Genomic DNA, 13,999 nt, shown 5'->3' with positions numbered 1-13,999 from the left:
ATAGTTATTCAAAATGGTTAATTATTCAATGAAACATTATATTACAAACATTAATAGAAATTTAATATTTTCTCCTTCTGACAAACGATGTTGACTCACACAATAAGAATATAGAAAAAAATACTACTTTATGAAAACAATTTCAATTTGAATACATTTTGCGTCTTTTAAAAACTGCATACATACATATATGCTATTCAACTATTTAATTTCTTATGTTATATTTGAATACCGGAAATAAAAAATGCCTTATTGGCGAAATCAGTAATAAATTTTATGCCAGAAATATGTTCTATGTACATACATATATGCCAACGAAAAATCGTTTTTTAATAGTTTATATCAAAAGAAAATTTGTATTGTTCATAAAATTATTGCACAAATGCATCGACAAAATCTTAAAAATGACACTTAGATCCTTTTTTTCATTTCCGGTATTAATTTCATGTATATCAACAGCGAAATTAAAAATATGGTGAGACTTCCAAGGCAACATGATTGAAATTGCAAAAAAAATTGCAATCTATTGAAAATTGTTCTTAATAATTTGGTCGCCGTGCGCCTACCGGTGGGCACTTGAGCTAGGTTCGAAATCGCCATGCGTCAGATCGAAGGCATATGATCGCTAGATCTTAAAGGAAGCTAAATTAATTTTGGTTTCTTTTCAAAAACATTTATGTACAGTTTTTAAAACTAACGAACTTGAAAAATATCTGTGTTTTTTGTGAATTTTTAAATACTTTCAATATATTTGTCTATCAAAATTTACGGCGATGAAGCACTTGATCGGTTTTAGAGAATTTAAGTCTTCGACCTAGCATTATAATAAAACAAACATTATTAATACTAATAACAAAGACAAATATGTAAAAATGGATAATCATCACTGAATCAGTAATTATGTATGTTGCATATGTACGTAAGACCTAAGACATATTATGAACGTGTACATACAACCTCTCATCAACAATGAAAATAATATAAAAATCATTTGATTGAAGGAATTGAACTGATTTATTAATAAAAAATGTGAAGTCTCTTTAAGAGAAGCTACATTTAAAAAGATATTCCGAGATATATTTTAGAATAGAATAAATTATAACCAACTAATTCTAAAAGTATAAGCTTTTACTATTTTTTTTTTATTTTTTTCTATTCGAAATTCGATGCAAGTCATTATGCAATTATATCAAACTATATACAATTATGTATGCATCGAAAGTGTGTGTACATATGTGAGTTCAATAACATAATCAGTAAAAAAAATTTGCTGCTACTTACTACTACTGTTTTGTATTTTAATAATGTTAGCAGCTGTTTTTTCAATATGAAAAAATATGTATCTTTGAGTCAATTCAATTTAAAATACATATATTATCGAGCGCACTGTACTGTAATAAATATAAATAATAATAAAAAATACATATCGGCACACGGACACGTCGTAAATTAACCGAGGTCGTCTCGAAACGTATATCGCGATTAATTTAAATGACACTTTTTGCACATTTGCATTCGATATTTGTATTTAAAAAATTAGAATACGTTTCCAACCACTTGGCAGACGAATAAGTAACATCTGCCAGCAATAATCAAGACAAGGTGCAAATCGAAACCGAATACAACGAGTCCTACGTAGTGAAATTCGATTCGTGCGAGATCCCGAGCTTACGTACATATACACGTCTGTGGACAAAAATAAATGCAAATTTCTCTAATTTGCATTACGTATTTTTTGCGTAGGTATCAACACAATATGTTAAGTCTTTCAGTGCTTTAATAAATTGCAGATGTAAACGGATTTAATAATATTTATTTTTTCAAAAGATGTTTATATGTGAATTCTATGCCCAAAATGATAATTTTTATTGCATCGACACTTTAAGGCTAAAATTCATATAACTTTTTGATTATCACAATAATAAATTATGCCATAATAAAGCAGAGGTTGTCTAAAACTATTCCGTTGAATAAGATATTGAAAATTTTTAAAATCATCTAACTATAATTCAAACTGCAAGTTGCACAAAGAATAGTCAAACACTTTTGCAACATTAATATTTTAGGCTTAAATTAGTACTTATTTTGGTATTACCACAATAATCAGTTATTCCAGAATAAAGCTCATATTGTGTAATATTGTTAAGCATGTTATTACAGTGAATAGAATCAAGTGTGCGTAATCATAATCATTATTGAAAGTTGAACGGCCGGTTTAAATCACGCGAGCCGAACGCCCCCATAGAAAGCCTCTCTAAAAACCCACCCCTGATAATTATTTGCAGTCTTTCAGTCCAGTTTCCTGACTCACTATCGTCCAGTGCGATACCAAAAGACTTTTGCATAAAACCGGCCGCTCGAACCGTAGCAATAAAAGACCAAACGAGACAGTCGCGCCACGAAAGGACGGGCTTATCTAATTCCTGGATCGCGCGCGCGTGTCCAAACGGCTAATTTTAATTCGTCGTGTTGCTCCTTTTTTTATTCACTTTATACATACACACATATATATTATTTTATTCCTTTCTTGTCCATACGGCCGTCTCGTTTCTACTCCGGCGTAAGCTAAGTTCTGGGTTCATTAGCATTCATTTGTATTTGAATCGATACTGGCCGTGTCGCAAGGTGGCAACTGTTAAATTATCAAGAAGAAGGGTCTTTGCGATCGTTGGCTTTTTAACACGATTTTTACAACACTTTGTGTATTATGTGTGTGTGTTTTTATGTACTACTACTACTACTATTTGAATGTTTACGAATGTATAGGAATTAAATTTGAATTGAGCTCGTGATAAATTAATAGTTGAAAACGCGATGAATAAATAAACACCGCGTTGAATTGTCGCAAAGCGTTCGACAATTTTGATACCCCATATATTTTTATATATTACGAATAATTTACATGTTTTTTTATTTACATACGTCAATATATAATATCGTAAATTAATTCCTAAATATATTTATAACAAACTTAACTTTGCAGCAAATCTATTAATCTAATTAAATATCCTGAATGTATGATCAATTCAGTTGAATATCCTTTTTTATATTCAATTTTTTTTAATACGAATTTTGATTTAAATTCTTCAATATATCATATTTGAAAATAAATAAATTATTAAATATTTTTCTCAGAACTTTTACGTTGCAGAGTAGTCATCATTCAATTCAGCTACATATTTATTTCAAAGCAAAATATCCAATTCCGCTTCAAATAATGCAGATTCTACATATAAAATAACCAATTTTCATAGATGAATTGCATATTCACTAAATTGAAACTGTCCGTGTGACCTTTGTGTGTTTAGCGAGTTGAAAGAATTGCAATTAGAATATTAAAAAAAAAAACGTTCAAATTAATTACAGTGCACGTCATGTTCGCAAAAGTCCGCCTAATGACGTTTTTATTTAAAATCCTGTAATTATAAAAATTGCCGCACACCATTTATGTGTTGTTTGCATATGAAATGCCTATAATACGTAGTCGAGTGCGAAATTATTATTCATTCGATTAAATCGCAATAATTTAGTCGGAGCTTTACGATGTGAACCATTTATAGTTCATTACTAGTGACTTTCGCGCTATTAAATACACATAAAAGTATACTTCGTATTGGACGTAATTATAAATGTATGTATATAATATCAGAAATTTGTAGAACAACCAACTTAATATACAAACATTACGGGTATGAAACTATGAACTATACTATTCATAGTATCATAAATGCTAGCATTTTTAAAATACCATTCTTTTATACACGAAACTGATACATTCAGCAAACATTTGTATGTATATAGATTGATAACTAGATTTATCACTTGCATCTAGGGATTGGAATACCGAAAGTACCGATACCGATAGTATTGGTATTTGACCGAAAATAACCATCTAATAATACCGGTATTAAAGAAATTCCGACAATATCGACTTTTTCCAAATTCGTACATTTTATTTGTCAAAAAAGATATCTCCTTGGCTAAAAACTACGAAAGCGACCATTGTGTCCAAATTTGAGATTTTTAGCATTAAAAATAGTAATACACAAGTAAGATATTTTCACATGGCAGATTTTGCACTCGCACCGACAAAAAAATAAAAATAATATTCATAATTATTAAATTGAATTATAAAATTTCAATATGCTAATCATAATTCTTATATGTATAATAAATATAATCGTTTTTTATCTTTATTGTAATCATATACCCGAGGTACACGCGATATAGGTTTCACCGTTTTTGTTCCATAGGTCTTTTAGCTTTTTGGAAATTCCCAAAAACAATAAAACTTGACATGCGAACGAAATGTTTATAAGTATATCAGTCTTTTGGAAGCTTTCACCGTGGTTAAATACAAGTGAACTGATTTTTACAAACGAGTGCAGTGTTCATAATTTATTCCCCATTCCCCCGCTGATGGTTGACTTTTTACAAGGCCTTTATTAGTTTTATTTCATCTATTGGTCTGACACAAATTTCGTTTTACATTTCCAGTGAGTGATGTTTGGATATCTGTTAAGCTTAAGCCGGAATTGCAATTAAAAGCAGTAGTTTCTACGAACCATTGTAGTCCTTAATATCCGGGACGTACCTACTTCACATTTTGTACCCGAATATACTGTATTAGAATGTTAGGGCTTGGCATATTTTTTTAATAAACATGTTTAAACATGCAAGCTGTGAAATATATGTATGTGTGTAGGTATATGCAATAAGTTGTAGGGAAAAAAAATAATTGTACTACTCTGAACCAACTGTATTAAAGTTTTAGCTTTATACATATAAAATCAAACAATTGACTTAATTATGTGCACCGTAGACTTCTGTGGCACACTCGTCTACTAGAATTTGAGTATCAATTATTGTCTCAGCACTCGCAATGATAGTAGCATTATGGAACACGCACATTTCGTTGAATCGCATATTTCGTTTCGGACAGCAACATCTTGACACGTTGTTGAACAAAAGCATGTTAAACGTCTGAAACACCAAATGCAAACATGAAGTCACAATGGCAACACGTATGCATTAAGTTTACATGTAACAACAAATTATTAATACTATTGACAATAGATTTTATTTGACATAACTGACGTTGCTACTAAGCAACAACAGACACAGACTTTTGAAAGAACAAGTTATCTCATATAAAATATCTCAGTGCTATTAAAATAAATATTTTAAATATACATATAGTAAAAACAAAGAATTTAAATACTTGCCTCAAGTAAAACATTTTGATTTAGAGCAGCTGTAAGTTGACGCATAAATGGTCCCAAAGCAACAGAGAACATCGCCGCTAGGACATTGTCAGAATACCTTTTAGAACTGTACAAATTGAGTACGTACAGTTGTAAAGAACACGGCAAGTAACTGCCGAATAGTCTCAAATTCTCCTCCACTGGATACACCAGCCCGCGCTTGTAGCATTTCGAAGGTATTGTCTAAGAATATTAAGGTTTTAAAAAAAAAGTGGAAAACATATAACAAAATTTGGAATACGTCTCGCAAAGTATTACAGGAAAATCGGGAACATTATCACAACCAAGAGCAGTGAGAGAAGTAGCTTGGATCATTTTACACGATGTGAAGACGCCTACACTGTACAGTCTGAGAGCAGCTGCCATGGCATTGCCATTGCGACTTGTCTCCCAACTGATTGAAGTGTTAATAAGCTACAATGAAAAGCATATGCAATTTAAATTAATATAATCTATAGTTTATGTAAAAATAAAATTTAATTGAAACCTACGCCAGCATAGTTGCAAACACTTGGATAATCGTCACGATTTATCAGGAAAATTAGAGACCTAAATGAGAACATGTAATAGGCGAACAGTTCCCTAGGTGAGTCGGTGTTGATACGTTTCAATATCTCAGCCACAAATTTTCTGCCTTCATTACTCAATAATTCATTGAACATTTGAGATGATAAGACATAGCGAGTAAATTGTCTGAAAAGTGGTTTAATGTCTTTTATTTCATTGTAAATATCAACTTATTGTATGAAATCTTATAATGAATAACCTTTGCGCTTCTCTCAACTCAACTTGATTAGTCAAATCATAGTTCAAAGTCGTGTTAGGACAGTAGTAATTATTTTTGGTACATCTGTGTTGTCCATCTATACTCTATTTTAGAATCGAACTGTTGCGTTACGTTTTAATGACGTAAAATAATTATCAAATAAAAATTATTGTCTATTTTACCTGAAGAAAAAATAGTGAGAGCGCCAGAAATGCAGTCAGAAAGAATCCTTTCAAAGATATCATCTTTGATATATTTAAATAGTTGACCGGTCCGTGTAAGTTTTATACTGCATAAATACAATTTTTATTTTGTACTTATATGCACGTTTGCATAAAATGTGTCGTAAAAAATGTCGTGAAATCACGATCTCATAATAAAATATTTATATTCCAAATCATATTTAAGCGTTAAAATTTAGATCAAACTTTGCCTATTTAAAACGCATAACCACTGCTCATAATTTGTGGGACTTGAATTGATTAGTTGTTGATTATATTGAAATATATTGGACTTTGTCCAACTGCGAACTTTTTACTTACACCATATCCAAAATTTGGCTATTTATACTCGCTATTGGAAAATGATATTTAAAAATACACTTTGAAATCGTTTTGTCCCAGAATCAATGGATTCAATCAAACTTTTATTTTGTAGCTTAGATCTACATATAGTCCCACGATAGGAAATAAGGGCCACCCAATTGAACGGCGTTTGCGCCCATTTATGATGGTGATAAATAGCTCACTATTATACCTTTTCGGCAATTTTTTTTTTTGTAATCTTATCCGTATGTGCTAATCTATTCACCGACAAAAAATAATGCAATACTATCCTTCAAAATATCTTCAAAAATAAAAGTGAAATGATAGAAATGAGTTTGCTCCTGAATTACGATAAGCGTAGACGTGCGTTTCTGTGAAGATTTTTTTATTATTTCGTTAACAACACCATGATTTCTTCTTTTTCTACAGCTTAACTATATCATCATCATCATTTACAGCCATTCGCCATCCACTGCTGGATGAAGGCCTCTCCAACACGCTTCCACTCGTCTCCGTTTTGCGCAACACTCATCCATCTCATTCCGCACATTTTCCTAATTTCGTTCACCCATCTTCCTTGCGGTCTTCCTTTTACTCTTTTGCCTTCTCTCGGGTACCATTCAAGCACTTCTTTTGTCCACCTTTCGTCCATCCTCCTAGCTACGTGACCCGCCCATTGCCATTTCAATCTCTTCACTCTATCCACTATGTCCACTACCCTTGTCATATTTCTCACCCACGTGTTCCGCTTCCTGTCTTTCCTCGTTATGCCAAGCATACAGCGTTCCATACTTCTTTGAGTGCATTGGATTTTATTTTGCATCTTGGCGTTCAGTGTCCAAGTTTCACATCCATACGTCATCACTGGCAAAACGCATTGATCAAAGATCCTTTTCTTCAGGCAGAGTGGCATTTTTGATTTAAAAACAGCATTCATCCGTCCAAATGCACTCCACCCTAATTTCATACGTCTCTTTATCTCTTCATTTTTACTACCAGACATGTCAATTATTTGACCTAAATATAAATAATTATTTACTACTTCTACTGGTTTATCATCTAAGGGGATGATATCAGGCATGCAATAGCTATTGAACATTAGTTTAGTCTTATCTACGTTAATTTTTAATCCTACTTTTCTACTTTCCCTGTCCAGCTGTGTTAGTCTGATAAGTAGGTCAGCTGAATCACGAGCTACTAAAACTATATCGTCTGCGAACCGAAGGTGACTCAAAAAGCGACCATTGATGCTTACTCCGGCTGTATCCCAATCCAATTTCCTGAAAACTCCCTCAAGCACCGCATTGAATAACTTGGGGGAGATTGTATCTCCTTGTCTTACTCCTTTTCCTATGCTAAATCTATCTGTACCTGAAAAAATTTTAACCGAAGCTGTGGCATTCTTATATATTGCAGCTAACAGTCCCACATAGGGTTCCGGCACTTCCTGTGTTTTTAGAGCGTTAAGTACTGCATTATGACTAACTGTATCGAAGGCTTTCTCATAATCGACGAAACCTAGGCACAATGGCCGTTGATATTCGTTGGCGCGCTCGATTAGTTCGCCAACTACTTGGAGGTGGTCCATTGTGCTGAAATTTGCCCTAAACCCTGCCTGCTCTATAGGTTGGTTCTCGTCGAGGATATTCTTCAGCCTTTCTGTAATAACCTTCGTGAAGAGCTTGTAGACCGCTGAAAGTAGACTAATGGGTCGGTAGTTCTTGATATCGCTTTTGTCGCCTTTTTTGTGTATTAAAATGATAGTTGCGTTATTCCATCCTTCTGGTATAGCTTGGTTCTGGATGCATTTGCTGAAAAGCCTAGCTAAGATATTAATTAGGGGGGGGCCGCCACATTTTAGTAAGTCAATGGGAATATTATCTTCCCCTGGGGTTTTACCGTTCTTTGCAGTTTTTAGCGCGGCCTCTACTTCGCTAGGCAATACTGCAGGAACCCTTTGGCCGTGTGTCGATTCCAGAGCGGGGAATTGGCCGTTGTCGTTCTCGTATAGTTTTGCATAGAACGTGTAAACTCTGTCTATGATTTCTTCTCTATTCCTAATTATTACTCCGCTCTCTGATCTGATTGCGATCATTTGGTTTTTGCCTAAGAAAAGATCCTGTTTGCACTTTTTCAGGCTACGGTTATTCTTAATGGTATTTTCTATTAGCTTGCTGTTAAAATCCCTGACATCCCTGACTATTCTCTTTTTAATTTCCTTATTTACTAGATTGTATTCTTGCTTATTATTATCCCTATCTAAATTCCTTTTATGCTTAATTAGGTTTTTTGTTTCCGCTGAAATTTTGCTTAATTTAATCTGTTTCCTGAATCCACCTAATTTCTTACCTGTTGAGGTTAGAACCGAACTAATTACAGTGTTCAATTCCTCGATGTCTGCTTCTGGGTTTAATTTCCCGTATCGATTTCCAAGTTCGAGTTCGAATTCCTTTTTCCTAGACCTTAGTTGAGCGAAATCTGGAGAGTTACTGCATCCTTTTATTAATTTCCTACGTTCGCAATTTATATTAATGGCCATCTTGGCACGGACTAATCTGTGATCGCTACCTATATCTACTTTACTTAAAACACTAACGTCTTTAACGGAGTGCAGGGCATTTGTTAGGATGAAATCGATCTCGTTTCTGTCTCCTTTAGGACTCTCCCAAGTCCACTTATTGTTGGTGTTTTTCCTGAAAAATGAATTAGTGATAAAGAGCCTGTTGTGTTCTGCGAATTCTATGAGGCGATCGCCTCTGTCGTTTCTTTGGCCGGTACCAAAATTGCCTACTGCTCTTTCAGTATTTGCCTTTTGTCCTATTTTTGCGTTAAAGTCGCCCATGATTATTTTAAAGTGGTGACGGCTATTATCGTATGCGTCCTGTATTTTTTCGTAGAAGTCTTCTATTTCCTCGTCTGGGTGGCTAGATGTGGGGGCGTACACTTGGAAGATTTGACAAGTGTACCTGCTCGAGATTCTTAATACTATATAGCATATACGTTCCGATATGTTGCTTATTTCTATAATATTTCTTTCTATTCTCTTATTAACTATATATTTGGTGATTAATTTGTAAAAAAACAAATGTTTTAAATTTTTGTAAGTCTTAAATGGATTTTTTTTAGATGAGTCGAGAAACAGATATTTCTAAAGAAAAAAGTTCAAGTATTGTAGTAATAAAAACTAGAATGTTTTACAAACAAAATGGAGGGTGTAAGTAATATCGCTGTTGGCAAAATAACGAAACGTCTGGAACAAAGTGGCCATCCTATACTCAACAATAAGGCTAATTGTGGCGACAAAAAAATATTGCCCCCGTGAGGATCGAATGATTGTCAAAATTGTTACAAGGAATCGCTTTATATCAAATGAAAGGATTCAACAGGATCTGAAATATGAAAATGTGGAGTTATCGACGAAGATGTCCAACGCCGTTTCGCCGAAACTGGGTTGAAAGGATGGCGCCCTGCAAAAAAACCGACGCTGACCTCAAAAATTTGCAAAGCTCGATTAAATACGGCGAAACAGCATCAAGCCCTTCACCCCTAGAAGATTGGATAACGGTCATTTGAATGTTATACAATTATTGTGAAATTAGTCTTAAATTAACAAATCCTTTAAAATGTATGCATATTTAATGGTGTAATTCTCTGATGAATTCTCCACTCAAATGACGATTGAGACCTACTATTTTTTTCGGAGAAGAATGGGCGAAAGGTATATTGACAGATGCCTACAAAAAATGACAAAACACCCCACTTCCTTTAAGGCGAAAACATACAGCGGTGAATGTGTTACGTGGTTTTTTTTAGATACTTTTAAACTTGTGAAAAAAATGAGCCGAACCATGCAGTGCCGTGCCAGGCATTCATGGAACGCCCTGCACGCCCCACCCCAAAATGACCACCCACAGCGAGGAGCCAAGCGCACGATGTGCCGTTCACCACTGTGTGTTTTCGCCCTTATGGTGAGGAGGGTGACCGGAAAGATGGCACAAGTGAGGTATACACCCTCAATAGATCCGCTATTGTAAATGCACTCTAGAAAAACTCGCCCAAACAAAGTCCACTAAAAGGGGATACCATTTTGGATAGTTCCACTCAAAGATTACCACACTATTGTGTATCCCACTAACGCTTTTTGAAAAATTCCAATTGGAAATTCCCAAAAAACAATGAAACTTGACATTCAAACGAAAGGTTGATAATCCCAGTTTTTTGGAAACTTTCACCGTGGGTAAACATAAGTGATCTGATTTATACAAACGAGTGCAATGTTCATAACTTATTCCTCATTCCCCCGCTGATGGTTGAATTTTTACAAGGCTTTTATTTCTTTTACTTCGTCTATTGGTCTGACACAAAATTTCGATTTGCATTTCCTGTGAGCGATGTTTGGATATCTCATAAGCTTAAGTCGGAATTGCAAAAAAGCTAAAAACACTAGTTTCTACGAACCATTGTAGTGCTTTATATCTGGGACGTGCCTACTTCACGGTTTTGTACCCGAATATACTGTATTAGAATGTTAGGGTTTGGCGTATTTTTTCAATAAACATGTTAAAACATGCAAGCTGTGAAATATATGTGTGTAGGTATATGCAATAAGTTGTAGGGCAAAAAAATAATTGTACTACTCTGAACCAACTGTATTAAAGTTTTAGCTTTATAAAATAAAAAATTAAAAAATTGACTTAATTATGTGCACCGTAGACTTCTGTGGCACACTCATTTACTAGAATTTGAGTATCAATCATTATTTCAACGCTCGCAATGACACTGGCATTGTGGAACACGCAAATTTCATTGAGCCGCCTATTTATATGCAATAAGTTCTAGATCAAAAAAAATAATTGTACAACTCTGAACCAACTGTATTTTAAGTTTTAGTTTTATTAATACAAAATAAAACAAATGACTTAATTATGTGCACCGTAGACTTCTGTGGCACACTCGTCTACTAGAATTTGAGTATCAATTATTGTCTCAGCACTCGCAATGATACTGGCATTGCTGAACACGCACATTTCGTTGAATCGCCTATTTCGTTTCGGACAGCAACATATTGACACGTTGTTGAACAAAATCATGTTAATCAACTGAAACACCAAATGCAAACATAAAGTCACAATGGCAACACGTATGCATTAAGTTTACATGTAACAACAAATTATTAATACTATTGACAATAGATTTAATTTGACATAACTGACGTTGCTACTAAGCAACAACAAACACAGACTTTTGAAAGAACAAGTTCTCTCATATAAAATATGTCAGTGCTAGTAAAATAAATATTTTAAATCTATATATAGTAAAAACAAAGAATTTAAATACTTGCCTCAAGTAAAACATTTTGATTTATAGCAGCTGTAAGTTGACGCATAAATGGTCCCAAAGCAACAGAGAACATCGCCGCTAGGACATTGTCAGAATACCTTTTAGAACTGTACAAATTGAGTACGTACAGTTGTAAAGAACACGGCAAGTAACTGCCGAATAGTCTCAAATTCTCCTCCACTGGATACACCAGCCCGCGCTTGTAGCATTTCGAAGGTATTGTCTAAGAATATTAAGGTTTTAAAAAAAAAGTGGAAAACATATAACAAAATTTGGAATACGTCTCGCAAAGTATTACAGGAAAATCGGGAACATTATCACAACCAAGAGCAGTGAGAGAAGTAGCTTGGATCATTTTACACGATGTGAAGACGCCTACACTGTACAGTCTGAGAGCAGCTGCCATGGCATTGCCATCGCGACTTGTCTCCCAACTGATGGAAGTGTTAATAAGCTACAATGAAAAAGCATATGCATTTAAAATTAATATAACCTATAGTTTATGTAAAAATAAAATTTAATTGAATCCTACGCCAGCATAGTTGCAAACACTTGGATAATCGTCACGATTTATCAGGATAATTAGAGACCTAAATGTGAAAATGTAATAGGCGAACAGTTCTCTAGGTGAGTCGGTGTTGATACGTTTCAATATCTCAGCCACAAACTTTCTGCCTTCATTACTCAATAATTCATTGAACATTTGAGATGATAAGACATAGCGAGTAAATTGTCTGAAAAGTGGTATAATGTCTTTTATTTTATTGTAAATATCAACTTATTGTATGAAATCTTATAATGAATAACCTTTGCGCTTCTCTCAACTCAACTTGATTAGTCAAATCATAGTTCAGAGTCGTGTTAGGACAGTAGTAATTATTTTTGGTACATCTGCGTTGTCCATCTATACTCTATTTTAGAATCGAACTGTTGCGTTACGTTTTAATGATGTAAAATAATTATCAAATAAAAATTATTGTTTATTTTACCTGAAGAAAAAATAGTGAGAGCGCCAGAAATGCAGTCAGAAAGAATCCTTTCAAAGATATCATCTTTGATATATTTAAATAGTTGACCGGTCCGTGTAAGTTTTATACTGCATAAATACAATTTTTATTTTGTACTTATATGCACGTTTGCATAAAATGTGTCGTAAAAAATGTCGTGAAATCACGATCTCATCATAAAATATTTATATTCCAAATCATATTTAAGTATGTACCTATTAAATATAAAAATTTAGATGAGTTGAATCAAGGTAAGTTGGTGATCAATTTGTAAAAAAACATATGTTTTAAATTGCTTGTAAGTCTTAAATGAATTTTTTTTAGATGTGTCGAGAAGCAGATCTTTCTAAAGAAAGAAATGCAAGTATTGTAGCATTAATAAAAACTAGAATGTTTTACAAATGCATTGGAGGGTGTAAGTAATATGGCTATTGGCAAAATAAGGAAGCGTATGGAAACTCTGGAACAAAGTGGCGATCCCACTCTCAACAAGAAGGCTAATTGTGGTGCCAAAAAATTTTATCCCCGTGAGGATCGAAAGCATTCAACAGGATCTGAAAGATGAAGATGTGGAGATATCGACAAGGATGTCCAACGCCGTTTCGCCGAGACTGGGTTGAAAGGACGGCGCCCTGCAAAAAAACCGATGCTGACCCCAAAAATGGGCAACGGTCGATTAAATTAGGCTAAACAGCATCACCCCCTCACCCTAGAAGATTGGAAAACAATCATTTGAATTTTATAATATTATTGTGAAATTAGTCTTAAATTTACAAATCCATTTAAATGAATATATATTCAATATAATATATTCAATGGTGTACTTCTAAAATGAATTCTGCATTCAAATGACGATTGAGACCCACCAATTTTTTCGGAGAAGAATGGGCGAAAAGTATATTGACAGATGCCTACAAAAAATAACAAAATACCCCACTTCCTTTAGGGCGAAAACACATAGCGGTGAAAGTGGTACTTGGGTTTTTTTAGATACTTTTTAATATGTGAAAAAAATGAGCCGAGCCAAGCAGTGCCGTGCAGGGCATTCATGAAACGCCCGGCACGCCTCGCCCCAAA

At 34.0% G+C, this 13,999-nt stretch overlaps 3 protein-coding genes across 3 annotated transcripts; all 3 read right to left on the bottom strand.

Annotated features, from left to right (window-relative positions):
* Positions 1-4,744: 4,744 nt before the first annotated feature.
* On the bottom strand, positions 4,745-5,634 carry LOC143921298 (uncharacterized). The gene is made up of 3 exons (XM_077444544.1): positions 5,523-5,634; positions 5,226-5,447; positions 4,745-4,983 (listed from the first exon to the last, which is right to left on the bottom strand). Exons 1-3 carry the CDS (start codon positions 5,628-5,630, stop codon positions 4,804-4,806), a joined length of 510 nt encoding a protein of 169 aa, XP_077300670.1. The 5' UTR covers positions 5,631-5,634; the 3' UTR covers positions 4,745-4,803.
* Positions 5,635-5,670: 36 nt separating this feature from the next.
* Positions 5,671-6,356, bottom strand: LOC143921643 (uncharacterized). The gene is made up of 4 exons (XM_077444996.1): positions 6,213-6,356; positions 6,031-6,134; positions 5,752-5,957; positions 5,671-5,678 (listed from the first exon to the last, which is right to left on the bottom strand). Exons 1-4 carry the CDS (start codon positions 6,273-6,275, stop codon positions 5,671-5,673), a joined length of 381 nt encoding a protein of 126 aa, XP_077301122.1. The 5' UTR covers positions 6,276-6,356.
* Positions 6,357-11,269: 4,913 nt separating this feature from the next.
* Positions 11,270-12,995, bottom strand: LOC143921642 (uncharacterized). Its single transcript, XM_077444995.1, has 8 exons — positions 12,905-12,995; positions 12,723-12,826; positions 12,448-12,649; positions 12,214-12,369; positions 11,917-12,138; positions 11,509-11,674; positions 11,435-11,447; positions 11,270-11,390 (listed from the first exon to the last, which is right to left on the bottom strand). Exons 1-8 carry the CDS (start codon positions 12,965-12,967, stop codon positions 11,270-11,272), a joined length of 1,047 nt encoding a protein of 348 aa, XP_077301121.1. The 5' UTR covers positions 12,968-12,995.
* Positions 12,996-13,999: the final 1,004 nt, after the last annotated feature.

The sequence above is a fragment of the Arctopsyche grandis genome, chromosome 13, assembly GCF_051622035.1.
Source record: "Arctopsyche grandis isolate Sample6627 chromosome 13, ASM5162203v2, whole genome shotgun sequence".
Lineage (NCBI taxonomy): Eukaryota > Metazoa > Arthropoda > Insecta > Trichoptera > Hydropsychidae > Arctopsyche > Arctopsyche grandis.
Note: the sequence above shows the minus strand (reverse complement) of the source record. Positions and strands in the feature narration are given on the sequence as shown.